Raw genomic sequence first — 14,607 nt, 5'->3', positions numbered from 1 at the left:
GTTAAAAACTTCAGTCGTCCAAAAGGGAGAGGCCGTGTTTGGGAGGAGTGGCCTTCATTGAGGCGGAGGAGGGGGGGGGGGGAGGGTTTACATTAGTTTTCCTTTCAACAAACTGGCAAGAGGGCCAAGGGGGTGGGCCTTAATTCGGGTGGGCCCTTATTATAGCGTGGGCTCATATCTGAGGAAATACCGTTGTAAGGAATAAATATAAATCACTTCGAACTGAATTATCTGAGGATATTTTCATCCTAAATGATCTCTTCACGTCCTCACGGCCGCCGCAAAGAAAAACAAATTACGATTAATTATTAGTTGTGCAAAGCTGTTTTCCTTTACGCTCAAACGTAAGCGGAAATAATTAGAACCAAAAATTCGAAGTATACCGGTAAACCATGACGTATCAATTAATGACGGTAACTCTAAGTTTTTTAAGTAAAATCTCTCTAATTTTATACTCAAGTCAATGTTATTCTGAAAATGCACGAGTTGCTCGTTCGAAATAGATACATTTCTCGAATAATTTAAAAGAAAAGGCTATCACTAGCTGATGCCTTTACTTCCCTAACTTGTGCAGAGCCTCCAACGGCCCCAGATAAAATAATTAATATTATATGGACGACATTTCTGAAGGCTATCGGCCGAGCATCGTAGCTGCTGCACAAAAATAATTTAATCGGTTGATTTATTTTCATAAAATCCTGAACACAACGAAATGCTAAAGTTCTGAGATGCCTACATACAGAACTATTAAGTTAAAAGGCCTGTAAGGGTCGTGTATCTGACCAAAACAAAATGTAACTTCAAGTATATACACTACTTGATCAGCAAACGTTTTCGCTGTCTGTTATCATATTAACAGTAGCCTCCATTTGGCAAAGATATTTGTCCGCGGACATAATCTGCTCCGAGATGCTAACATTTCTCATAGAGCGAAGGTTGGGAAAAACTGTGTGCTTCGCCATAACTACCTTGGTAGTTAACAAAACAGCAGAATATCTCTGATGAAAGGTACTACTGACCAAAAACAGTCATAAAGCGTACCTCAGGTTTACCGAGCAACCTTTTCGCGTTCAAAAACTGCTGACTTTCAAAACTCAACTAAATTCATAAAAAAAAAAAACATCTTTCTTGTTGTGCTACGCATTTCTTGTCACGCGGACGACTTGTGCTTTCGTTAAAACGTTATATGTTCGAGCATCTTAACCGAAATTTGTCAAAAACCAAAAAATTATTGAGGGGGAAAACTTCAAAAACAGTTCCGTAAACTTCGACTGTTATGTGTTCAACGTCTTTGCTCAAAAATGTATTTTTGCGTGGTACTGGGACGCGCAGCTCAAGTCACATAACACTGATCACAATCAGTCTTTCCGTCAGTCCTCATTTCTATCTTCTTACTTGTTGAATGAACCTGGTGTTACCAGTAATGAACAAGAACCAGCGGCAGTTCGAGATTCACGATAGTTTCCACCCTGTTCTTGTCACCCAGTGGATTGCCTTCTAGCCACAGGTGCCTCAGATTAGGAATGAATTTCAAACTACACACTAAACCACGTAAGTCAGGTTCATCCAAGTTTGAATAACTAAGATCTACCATCCGCAAGCTGGGAAAGAAGTGAAAACGCTCAGTCAGTTGAGCAAAGCAACCTCTGAAGCTGAAATTAGAGATATGGAACTCCTCTAAAGCTGGAAATGTTTTGTTAAATCCTCCAAATAGAGCCTTCATGTCCTCCACTTGTACAGTGCTCCCCACCCTCCCTGTTAACCAGAGTGTCTTTAGAGACGACATTTCAGGAACTGACCGACGAAGTGCCGCGGCTATTGCTGGAGTCATTCTCAAGTTGAACAGTGTCAGTTCCTGAAGAGTCTTGTGTGTGATGCTACAAACCAGTTTGTGTTCTGCTTCAGGAGAGAGCTGATACAAGTTGAGGCAAAATTTGATGAGGTTGTTGAACCGTGGTAACAAACTGGCGAGCTTTAATACTTCAGAGGATGTCAACAACTCCATACAGACAACGAGTCCAAGTTCCAACCGACACGTAAGAGGATTTGGTATTTGTTCCAGGCATTCCAAAGCACTCTCATTCAAATGATCCATTTCAAAGCTTTCGAAACTCTTACAATCTCTAATTATGGTACTAAAACTGCGCATTGTTGGCTCGTTAATATCTGACGCTAAGTGTACAAATCTAAGGAATTTCAGAGATGACGACTTTGGACACAAACTTGCGGAATGAGATGGAGCGAAATTCTCAGTGAACAGTTTGGCATGGTCATCACACTGCAACTCCAGTTCAGAGAAGTAAAATAGTGTCTGACCACTATGGAAATGAAGGATGCAACCTAATCCACAAAAACGTTTACATTTTACTGATTCGAATTTCTTTAAAAGTTCTTTAGCTGAATCAGCCGCCAAATTGTCAGTCGCTTTTAGCGGAATATGTAAGCAATTGAGAAACTCAAGCGACTCGCATAGTACTCTCATTTCGTCACAAACCCAGCGATCGCAGAACACCACACCACGAATTGAAACTTCATTTAAAATTTTCCGTTCCGGCACAAGGTCACTAATTGATCTTCCATACCGCCAAAGAAAAATGATTCCCTTGGTGCAATTTAAACAATGTCTTAACAGTTCAGTTTTTGATTCAACTTCATCAAAGGAATCGTAGACAAGGTTAATGAACTTCTCCTGCTTGTTAGTGACGTCACTTAGTGCCACGTCTGTCTCCCTTTGTTCATCAGGTATTGTCTTTGACAAATCCAGCTCTGAGTCAGAGACTCTTACTGATGTCAAGTGTTCAGAAACTTTCTCTGCTCCGCCATCTGACAAACCACAAATAAACTTAAAGACATTTTCCAAGGACCTGCACTTGTCCAAGGTTCGGGCCCGGTCGTTAATTTCACCGAGATTTCCTTTAAGGACACATCGGTAGGTGATATACCACGCTGCAAGGAACTCCTGTATGCTCTTGTGAATAAACGATACCATCCCTGCTGGTCGAATATTTTCTGCATACTCACTGACTTGAAGTAAGCCCATAATCCGACTTTCTTCACAAAGGATGGCAGCGGACAGTTGATCGTACTCAAATACATGATCGTCATTTAAAAGACATTCTAAAGCCACCTTTCCGATTTCAGCCAGAATCTCTGTAAAATCTTCAACTTTGCGAAAGTTAGAAGAAGAACATTTCCCTTCATTATGATCCAAAACGTACTGGATGATCGCTACGTACAATTTTGTTTTGGAGTCAGGAGAGCTCTGTAGCTTTCCCATTTTCCACAAAGTGCAAAAGAAAAGTAGAAGTAGCGGAATTCTCGCCAAATCTCTCAGGCCTCGCTTGAGAAGATGAACGTGTAACGCTTCTGCTTCTGTTTCCTTAACAAGCATTCTGATCATAAAGGCCTTTCTGTCCTCTTCACTGAAACCAGTGATCGCAGCATGCACGTCCTGAAATTCTACCAGCTCGTCAGCTTTGGAAATTCGAGTTGTTATCAACACACAACAGTTCCTCAGTTTATTTCCTCTGAATATCTCAAATATTTCAGAGTTCCGTGCGCACTGATACTCGTCGTAACCATCAAACACCAGGAGAACTTTGTCTTGGTTCTGAGAGATGTAACTCAACAGGCCGCCAATCATGACCGTGTCCTCCTTAGCAAAAATATGAGAGGCGCTTATGACATCTCTGAGGCTCTGGTGTTTGGATACTTTTTTGAGATCAATAATAACAGCAAGCTCGAACTTCTTCAGGATAGCTCTCTGTTCATCTGTCAACCTGTTTTCGTCAAGTTCAGCCCAGTCCATTGCCAGTTTCTTCACAAACGTGCTCTTCCCGATTCCAGTCTGCCCTTGCACGAGTATCCTGTTTGACGGCAATCCGTTCTTGTTTTCAGCGAGAACATCAGTGTAGTGATTCAACTCAGCCCGCGATGACCCAGCTGGGGTTTGTTCTTCTTTCACCCAGGACAGTCGAGTGTAGATCTGGTGAATGCTCACGGCAGATTTTTTGGACCACACAGAGGTGGGCACCGTGGCGGTTCTCTTGTAATACACTGTAAGTTTACGCTGACAGATTTGCACATCAAAAGTGTCCCCTGGAAGGAGGTCTGCTAAAGAAAAACAACGAATTGATGACCATAATCAGTGGTAACCAGCATACGAAAGATGGTAAAGTTCGAGTCAGGTACTGAAAAGGAGGAAGACGTTTTTTCGTTTTGTTACGATTTTTTTTTTGGGAACTCAGACAAGCTCGTGGTAAGACGAAAAATGTCTTTCTGTATTTCATTATCGAGCTCATAATTGACTATCTTTTTTATCTTATAATTTCAATCTGCTGTGCCAATCAATGCTCAGCACCAAAGCAAGAAAAGATGACAAAGAATCTGCTCACTTTTGTAGGTGAACTACGTAACAATAAACATACAGAGGTTAGAATTGGCTCTTGGTGTTGTTTTCTTAATAACAGCTAAGTGCTCCAAGAACATTATTCATCAAATAAAAATTATTCCAAATCAATTAAACAAATGTTCTAAAGCAAAACTTCAGCTTATCCTCTCCTTAACAACATTATAACTACAATTAATATACATCGGCCCTACAATTAAAACTGCAGCAGATATTGGGTTATTATTTTGAGTTCAAAGTTTACCTAGTTTCTTAGCCCCTTATCCATGTACTGTTTTTGACTTTGCAAACTCAGAGAGGTGTCTTCTATAGCAGATTGTTTAAAAAATGTGTAATAAAACAATGACAGACTTTGGTTTTTGCATGACATCATAAATAGTCAAACCATGCGTCTGTGTTATCTGCCTCAGCCTTCGGCTTTGGCAGAGAAGTCAGACCTCAGCACTGATAGTTCATGTTAGTATAATTACTATGCTGGTGATAACAGAGGTACAGACACTCTGATTGGTCAGGGATTGCATCATATCTCGCTTTAATCACCCTGTGCGAGGTGATTATGGCATGGGTGCAAAACTTCAAAATAGCTGCCTTGCATTTTGTCAATGTTACCAAGGAAGTGATAAACGCGATAGAAGATAATTTTACTTCCTTATCGCACAAGCAATGCTACTTAGTTTGGTGTACCACTTTAAAAATGTACATGAACTTTTTGCCTATTTAATCAAATAAATCTGTTAAATTCTCATGAAAACTGGTTACTAAATTGCTTATTATTGGGAAAATATACATAAGACTTCACTCTTGAATGAGCAAATATTTGCTTTTTCTGAAAGATGTAAGTAAAAAGATTGATTTGTAGCCAACAAGATTAACAATAACCTGCCACGTTCACAGATGTAACTCTGGGTTGTTTAGGATCCTGTTTAGTGCAGCCTGAGGACAATTTCCTCTTTCCATGACTTATCCCTAAAAAAAAAAATCATTCATAAATCAATTCATAATATTTACTCCTGTGCATAGATAAAAAGAGATCTGACATCTATAGCCCACCATCTATGGGGTTTTGAAGATCAAATAAATATGTTATAGTACAGATTTCTGATGTCATTTTCCCTCAAAGTTACTTTAAATTAAGCGTGTAGCTTCACATTTGAAATGAAAGAATCACCTTGAAATTTTGCTTTGTTATCATGTGCTTTAAGTAAAAGGGAATATTTTGACAAAATTTTGTATTTGCTTGTATTTACAAATTCATTTGAGGTAGATCAAAAGATACCAGTCAACTTAGTTAGCACAAAACCTGTGCTAACTAAACCTGTGAAAAGTTCAATACTGGAAACCAAGTGAAAAGTTACGATATCATCCCTTCATTCAGGGTTTTCCTTTTCAAAGAAAGTTGAAGTCGATGAAAGGGAAGGACCGGAGGCGGAGACAATTTGGGCACGTAGCCCCCAACTTGAGTGCCGAAGGTGCGAACAACTAGGGGGTGTCTGGGGGCATGCCCCCTGGGAAACTTTGAAAATTTGAGTGCTCTGGGACGCAATCTGCTGCATTTTGGGTGCTTAAATTAAGCAAATGAACTGGCTTAACAACACAAGAAATGACAATGTATTTAATAAAATGCAGCCCTTTTCTGGCATGTTGATTAGCAATACCGGGCACATTACTTATAAATATACAACACTCGAATCAATCTTGCTTTCTGTAGCTTAGTGCCACTATCCTCCTTCTTTTTCTTGCTAGTACATTGTGAGGTCTGCACAATGAAGTTGAAGCATTGACAGTTGACTCACCTACAGTCTGAGTCTCCCGTCTCGCGATTCTCCGATTCTCCACAGGTGGCTGTGGTGGTCTGTTCAAGTGACAGTCTGCTGAGTCACGTCTGGTGACAAGGTCCACAGAAGGTAACTGCAGAGTATCGGCAACTCTTGAAGATGATGCTACAGGAGAAGAACTGAATGAAACGGATGGACCAGCAATGTCTTGTGGTGAAGGAGGATCGTCAGGTATAACTATAACTTCAGTGATATTACCAGACTCCTCCTTTGTCTGACCACACCTATCTGTCTCCATCAGTAGAATAAGTGGTTAAATTTTCCCATCAGGAGTATAACATGCAAACTATTGGATTTCTGCAGAGAAATAAGAATACATAAGGATACAGTTTTGATTCTAATTTAGCGTTAGATAATTTCTTAGTGATTTCAAAATAAAGGAAGCTGTGACAGGCCAAGTATTACGGGAGCTTATAAATAAGTTCTCCTTTCTGGACAGGATGAAAGTTCCTCATAGGAACAAATAGTCCCTCAGCTCCTCCCTGGCATAATTCATCATTTTTATTAGTTTCCTAACAGTTTTCTGATATCCATTTCTACTCCTGAGTGGGGAGGAACACTCCGCCAGTGAGAGTAAAGTGTCTTACCCAGGAACACTCGTACAAGACAGTGGCTATGGCTCCAGACTCAACATCTTGATCAGAGTCCAGAGGTCAAATCACCAGGTGGTGCTTATGCACATGTATTAACTTCTTGTATTAAAAGTAGGGTAACTCCATTTGTTTTTTGGAAATTGTTTGAGACGATTAACTGTGTGAGGAGATAAATAAAGTGGCCAGAATTAAAGTAAATATCCTTTGGACAATCTTTCATGGAGAATCACATCATCTCATCATGTGAAATGAAATTCAGCTAAACCTTAAGGTTGACATACTCATCAACCTTTACAAGAAAATCCTTATGCAACGATTGGTGACTGTTTAGAATTAAACTCATATATTGTAGGTGTGACCACAAAGTAACATCAATGCTATTCTCTATCGACAAAATTTGATGTTAGGGCTTGTCCACAAGCCAACCAGGCTCAAAACCTGATACTGCACTGTTAAATTTTTTATTCTTTTAGCAACCTCTGGATGGATCAATGTCCATGCTTCAGAAATTGAAAAAAAAACAAAACAATGGCAGCCATCTTCCACTGTGTGCGTAAGACTGCCTCCTGAGAATCTAGCATAAACTCTGAAAGACAGTGATTCTAATCTATTTAAATTATTCCTGAATTAGGAAAATTAGAATTGGAAACCAGGAGCTGCGTACTTTGAAACACCACAGAATAGTCATAATTACCTGTTTGAGAAGATCTTTTGTGGTTTTCCTCTTTTGAATGACTTTCTGTAAGTACATAACAGGCGGAGTTCAATGCCTGAAATTATACTAATTAATCATCCATCGCTGCTCTGTTTCCTTTGAAATATCTGAAGCAATGCCGAATTTGTGACCATTCACGCGTCAGTAGCAGGATCTGAAAAAAAAAACAACAAGGAAAATTCAGTATTTGAGTCAAATTGATTTTCAGACCATTGATTCCCACTTTATGGTAGTTGGATTTTCTGCAACAATTTAACATACCAATGAATTGGAATAAAAGTGGAATACTTGAAAAACATCTTAGTTAAATTTATTTGAAAAGAGATATTTTCTACATAATTGACCTCAGCATAATTATCAATGGCATTATTATATGTAACAATCTGTTGCATTTAGACTACAAGAGAAAACATTTAGAAATAATGTAGATCACAAAGTTAAGAACAATTATATTAATCTATTGTTGGTATTAATTAAGTTACACATCAATAAGCTTCATTTTATCCATTACAGCCCCACCCACCCCCTCCAAGTGTAATGGCTCTGCTGCAACTATTCTTAAGTCTAGGTTATGGGGTTGGGGGAGGGGGCAAGAAGGGGGGACCTCACATACATATGGCTCCTCACTTAATCAATTAAGGAAGAGCTATAAGAGCTAATCACAGGAAAAGAAACAATTGAAATGTCCCCTTATGAGCGTTAAAAGCTGTTGTGTTGTAGGACCACCTTTAGTGTTTGTGTAATAATATCGGTGATGACATAATCTAATTAGTATGAGGCACGTGGGTAATGCTGTGTGATGTATATAGGGCGAGTGTGCGAGAGAATAAAAGTAGCGTTGCAATACGGATTCCGTGTGGTCTATATGTTTCCTACAAGATACTAAACCACCCCACTGGGAAATCCTGTCTGCCTCCACCCCAAAGCCATGTGCCTTTTGCAATTCTCTCCTCTATTTAAACATGGTTGGCCTTATATAGGTTCCCATTATCTCACAAAAAATTGAATATAAATATTAATTTATATCAAGTGCTATGAAAATATAACAGAATTTTGCCACTCACTCAGTAGTTGTCACAGGTATATCATTCAGATGGAAAAGATTAGTGGCAACCCCTTACTATGAAACATCACATGTAACCCAGTGTAGCAGCATAAAAACATTTCTAGTTTAAAGATGGCTAATCCATATTTGTCATCTGTGCCTGTGGAAAGGGAATTAGAACCTCTTCTCGATCAGGTGGGGAATTTGAACCCGAATTGTCAAGTCCTTCCAGCAGAGTAAACATATCTTATTTTCCTAATATGAAGTTGTTTAAACACGGTAAAAAAATTTATTTTCCCAAGCTGCAGATCCTTCAAAAGAAAAGGTTTACGCAAAAGTCACTAATTTTGCCTTTCCCCCCCAAAAAAAAGGAAAGAAAAGAAAACAATCAAATCAAGTACTTGGACATACATAAGTGCAGGCAACTTCAAAAGTTCAAACTCCCAGGAGATTGGCGGGGGAGTGGATGTTGAAGATTCAAATTGATTATTTCTAGTTTGATAACTTAATGGGAAATTGTACAGGTTTCCTGTGAGTGGGTCATGCAGGTATATACAAGCCTACATATGAACCATGCAACTCCAAGTTGAACAGAAATTTCAATTATTTTAAAAGTAGCATAAATTCTATTTGACCTCAAAATACACTGCTGGAAATTTAATGCATCTGCAAGTCTAGACCATCATAATTTCCTGCTTGCTATTCTAATTTACCTAATTAGTATATACTTTTAAGTAGATACTGTTTAAAAACAGTGAAGAGTGTTGAAGGCCCACTCTGATTGGCTTAACTCAAACTCTGAAGATCCTTTGAAACAGCTTACACCCAATTTGCACCTGAAAATATTGTAATTGTTGCCAGAGTAATATATGATTTAAAATCCAGTTTTTGTGCTTTATTATCTCCTTGTTTCAGTATAAACAAAAACTATTCACCTAATTAACTAAAGTAAGTGCTTGTTACTCAATGTGCTGATGATTTTGTAAGCAAAAATAAGAAACCTATCCACTCAAACAAAAAGTAATGAACACAACAGAAGTATAATAAAGTTGTCACTTTCTAATGATGCATACAAGATTGTAAATGTGAGCGTTCTTTCACCAAACAAAAATTACAAATTTCGATTTTAAAACAAATCATGTGACTCTCTTTCAAAGATTTCATGTTGATTTGCCGGCAAAGAGTTAACTTGATACCCCAGGAATCACCCACCAATTGGGGGAAATTGTGAAAAAATGAAGTGGCTGAGACATGTATTCCTTTATTCCTAGAGAGAATTTCCAGTGTTGGAAAGTGTCCAAAGCAAGTTAACATAGGAAACAAGGAGGTTATACCTTTATTTTACACTAATCTAGGTAATTAACAAAAGCAGCAGTGTGCTATTTCAAAATAGCACACTGTATGCTGCTGCAGAAATAATGTCTTAGTGTGAGATCATAACACTAAAACTATTTGTGTGCCACTGTATTGCACTCAATATGTGAGACTTCAGTCTCAGTGCTCTCCCAACAGTGCCTAAATTAATAGAGATTGACAGTTCAAACTTAACATCTCATGCAATTCGTTTAATTTGTACAAGTTTTTTCTTTGTTCTACATTTCCAGTCATGTTATCATTTGCCATGGAAAATTTGGAAAGAGTTGAATTTAGAAAGAGTCTGATGCAAAAGGTGTTCAGTACTGGTTTTCAACTTGTTTTCTATTTTTTTTTTTTTTTTTTTTGATAAATGGTCTGAGGTATTTATTTCAAAATTTGTTTTTTTTCAAATGGTCATCAACCTCAAATTAAGAAAAAAGTTAATTAAAAAAAAAAACACTGATTGAAGAGGTGCAACAGCAAAATAGATAATCTTTCTCAGATAATCTTTCACTCCCCAAAGTAAAATTACCAAAGAGAAATTTCTCCTTTCAACCCTTTACTCTGTAATATCAGTATGTATATTCTCCATACTGTTCTGCAGACATTTCCTGAGGTGCTGACAAGGAGAATCTGTTTAACAATCAAGAGCTTCTCTAGTGGCTGATCATTTCCTTTATTCTCCTGACCTTAATGTGTGATTCAGGGGTGATATTGTAAGGAGAAATTAGAGGCAAGTCACTCTTAGGAGTCAAAGGATTAAGTAAACAAAAATATTTAGTTTAAAAGAAAGGTGATCTGAAAAAGGAAAAAAAACTATGAACTGGTGGACATGGTCAGATTTATCATGAAAATCTTATAGCTAAAATTATTACAGGCTATCACATGATTTTGAATGCACTTTTTGGTATGAATATTAGAAAGGGTAAAGTTTCAGATGAATAAAACTGTATAAGGGCTAGCTTATGCAATTTGTAGTCTGAAAAATCAATACATGTTATTTAAATCAAATTACTCAAGAAAACATGTTCATACTTATTAATACTAGATAAATTATGAAAAAAGGAAAGCATAAAAACAAAACAAGCGTGAAAAATTTTGCTTAATAAAATATACACGAAGATCTCTCCACCCATTGGCTAAAGTTGTAAAATTTTAACTTTTACATGACAAATTACTTTCATCTGTGAACTTGGAAGTATTTGAAGTAAACTTAACTATTCCCTGAAAATCACATTCAATTATGAAAGCTCAGCATCTAGAAGAACCCAATCATTATTTTGAAACCTGAGACACCTACTCTGAGCACACCTTGAACAAGCTAAGCTTTACTTTGAACATGCACTAGTTGTTAACTGCATTTGCAAACCAATTTGCATCCTAAGTAACATGAGATCTACACTGTTTTCTAGCTAATCAGAAATGAACAACTTTTCTCGTGTCTATCATTTTCATCATGGTCATGCATGCATCACAGTCAGCGACATCAGTGTCGGTGCATCACTGACAGTGACGCATGACCACTATAATTCATATACTTATAGATCTTGGAAGTAAAAAGAACAGTAATTAAAGTAGTTCTGCTAAAACAAATCTACACACTTAGGAGCTCTCTAATGGGTGTCTGAGAAACAATAATTTATCTGACCAGTAATAAGCTCTAACCAGTACATTAAAGAAAATGTGGTTTTCGTCATGTTTATATAGCTGGAGAACAGTGAGATAGATCAGAAAGCAGCTGATTGACAAGGCAGAAATCTGTCTAAGATGCTACGAAATTTTGCTTTAATCAACAATGCACAGAAAACTGAAAATCTTGTCTTTAAACGTTATTCAGTGAAGGTCACTTTGTCCTGACAAGTCAATACAGAGGATATCTAACGCGTAATAAATAAAAATACAGCTACTGTTCTGTAGATTTATGACATAATTCACTACGTGAATATTCTTCCCACTTTACACTTGTGTTCAATCATGATTAATGATTTAGATTCAGACAAGTTGTAGAAGAGATAAGAAAGTTAACGTGAGCGCTACTTGGTCACCATGCTTAGAATAACAATTTAGGAATAACACAACAATAGGAAAAAACATCTCAGATATCTTACTATACACTTGATCCTGTGGGTTTCATGCAATAAGTATGTAATTTTATGTTATGTGGTTTCACAGTAATTTGTGAATAACTAAATTTAGGAAGTCTTGTCGCATTGGCTTTCCACTAGGCATGTTGATTATTTGATTCGTACCTTCATGCCTACAACATGTAAATGTTCATTTAAGATACTTCTTTATTTACGAACAGAGTCAGAGCTGTAGCATTAAATTCATAAGCAAACATAGCGAGGGCAGCAAAAAAGCTGTGATTCAAACATGTCGTTAACAACATCCTAAATGTATCCACAAAAGCGAAAGAGAAGGCAGAGAATTTTTTATTCAGTAACGAAATCGAAACTAAATTTGCCTCAAAGACGGAAGTTTGCTTTACTTTCTTAATTAGACGCAAACTTTACTTCAAATTTACGTATGCAAACGCCGAAAGAGATAACTATCTGAGTGAAACCCCATTTAATTACACATACCTTGCAGCTTTGACTCTTCCTAAAGAATCCACACGTGACGATCACCTGTTCCTTGTATTCCAAGTAACGAAATCACGATTTACTTGCAAGTCCAAACACACCCATCGAGAATACTAGCTCCAATCTCCTACGCGATAAAGTCAGTCCGCGTTGCTCCTATCTAACTTTGTTCACTTCCTGTTGTAATCTTGACCTTTCCTCTAATTTGATTGAATGTTTGTTTACTCGTTTTTGTTTCAGTTTTGTCAACACGTTTATGATGAATCAGCTCTTTAAGACTGATATGGCTGGTTGTTTACACGGTTTTACGCAATCAGTGGGCACCAGGCTTTCTGCGCAAGAGGTTTGATTTAATGAAATAAATGTCCTTCCATTGCAAACTTTCTGCCCTCTTGACACTGGTCACAAAAATGAATGTCCCGATAAAAAGGTTTAGCTAAATTTAGGATTGTTTAGAATACGGTTTATTAAACAACGACTAAACTTTATAGCTTGAATGTCCAGCTTTATTGACATGAAATGCAAAACACAGAGATGGATGGCCACACGCGAGTTCGCTTTACGATCAAACAACACATTTATTTTCGGCAAAGATTTTTCAGTTAACATACCTGACCCTGGTTTATGGAGGATCTTCCCGAAATTACCCTGGAAATTGTAGCTCTAAGTCATGCGGGATCTTTTGGAAACCAATTCGCTAAGAAAAAGAGATGTTTTTCACTAGCCAAGGTCGGTCTGCATTGGGAATGCGGCCCGTTGCCTACGACCCCGGGCAGTATCCAAGACCTACCCAATACAGACCTTAGACCTACCGGTTGGTGAAGAACGTTGAACTCGAACCCTTAAGGAAATTGAAAAAGGCTTGAGCTAGCGGCACTTCAAATTATCAGGGGTTGGAAAAGGACTGAAAATGATTTATTCATACAGAATACATTTTTATCAAATCTAATTACAGAGAAGTCAATTGAAAATGGAACACCAACAGAAACAATGCAGAAATGGGAACTTAAAGAAATGAGAAACAAAACAAAGCAAAGCAGCAGGAGGGATAAAATATCAAGATGTATTGGAGCTAAGGCACTGAAGGTACTATATGAGGTGCTGGAGCTTACGGCTAGTTTTCATCAAGCTTCACTGCAAGAAAATAACGCAATAATCGTAAATAAAGGTTTGTGAAAACACCAAACCATGTTCAACATTAAGTTTATAACTCTGCAACGGGACTGTCCCGAAACATACGGGGTCAAGAAGAATGATCTCTTCTATTTAAATTAGTTTACTGCACGCTTTTCTCATTTTTAAAGATAAAAAGTAGTCTGTTGCGTATCTATTAAGAGTCTGGAGCGAGAATATTCAAACTAAACGTAGAAGAAATTTATTGTTCCTCTCAAACCTCCAATAAACGCGAATTCCAGAATCAACAAAATTTTATAAATATTTTCAAACATACCATATTACTCTGAATAAGGGCACGGGCGTATATTTAAAACTTCGTCCGAAAGGGAGAGGCCCCTTTTTTTTGGAAAAAGGGGGCTTAATTGAGACTGAAGGGTGGGGGGGGGGGGGGGGGGCTTACATTAATTTTCCTTTCAACAAACTGTAGCTTCATTTTGACCAAATCTTCAATTAAAAGATAAAAGCTACAACATCCAAGTAGACAGAAAGTCAATAACTAGAGGGGACTTTACGGAAAGGAAACTTTTTCCCCTACTGATTATGTTGCAGTCGAAACTGAAAACGTTATGAATAAAGTGTCAGTAGGAATGGATTTCTCTTGTATCCTTACTATTTGCGAAAATGAGGAAAGAGGAGGCTTAGTCAAAAGGGCCAAGGGCATGGGCCCTGATTCGGGTGGATCCGTATCAGAACGTGGGCTCATATTTAAGGAAATATCGTTGTTGGGAATAAAAATAAATCACCTCCCACTGAATGATTAGAGGATATTTTCATCCTGAATGTTCTCTTCACGTCTTCACGGCAGTCGCAAAAAAAAAAAATTACCATTTAAATATGTAAAGCTGTTTTCCTTTTACGCACAACCTTAGGCTGAAAATGATTAGAACTAAAAAACTC

General features: G+C 37.7%; 1 protein-coding gene across 2 annotated transcripts; it reads right to left on the bottom strand.

Moving 5' to 3' along the window:
- Positions 1–652: 652 nt before the first annotated feature.
- LOC148736181 (uncharacterized) lies at positions 653–12,749 on the bottom strand. 2 transcript variants are annotated; one of them, XM_088752347.1, is made up of 5 exons: positions 12,535–12,749; positions 7,531–7,705; positions 6,202–6,540; positions 5,288–5,374; positions 653–4,113 (listed from the first exon to the last, which is right to left on the bottom strand). In XM_088752347.1, the coding sequence occupies exons 3-5, from the start codon at positions 6,479–6,481 to the stop codon at positions 1,415–1,417; spliced, it is 3,066 nt and encodes a 1,021-aa protein (XP_088608473.1). In that variant the 5' UTR covers positions 6,482–6,540; positions 7,531–7,705; positions 12,535–12,749; the 3' UTR covers positions 653–1,414. The 2 variants fall into 2 exon arrangements, with proteins under 2 accessions (XP_088608473.1, XP_088608474.1); XM_088752348.1 differs by having other exon boundaries at positions 653–4,110.
- Between the last annotated feature and the right edge of the window lie 1,858 nt (positions 12,750–14,607).

Source organism: Stylophora pistillata, chromosome 3 (assembly GCF_964205215.1).
Source record: "Stylophora pistillata chromosome 3, jaStyPist1.2, whole genome shotgun sequence".
Lineage (NCBI taxonomy): Eukaryota > Metazoa > Cnidaria > Anthozoa > Scleractinia > Pocilloporidae > Stylophora > Stylophora pistillata.
The sequence above is the reverse complement of the archived record's forward strand: the minus strand, read 5'-3'. Positions and strand labels throughout refer to the sequence as shown.

What these genes read in the sequence shown, in the direction of transcription:
- LOC148736181 (XM_088752347.1), bottom strand. Translation starts at nt 6,481, where the DNA reads ATGGAGACAGATAGGTGTGGTCAGACAAAGGAGGAGTCTGGTAATATC. An exon ending in ACGGGAGACTCAGACTGTAG is followed by an intron (nt 5,375 to 6,201) that starts GTGAGTCAACTG and finishes TTTTTTTTTTAG; the next exon opens with GGATAAGTCATGGAAAGAGG. An exon ending in TACATCTGTGAACGTGGCAG is followed by an intron (nt 4,114 to 5,287) that starts GTTATTGTTAAT and finishes GTTTTTCTTTAG; the next exon opens with CAGACCTCCTTCCAGGGGAC.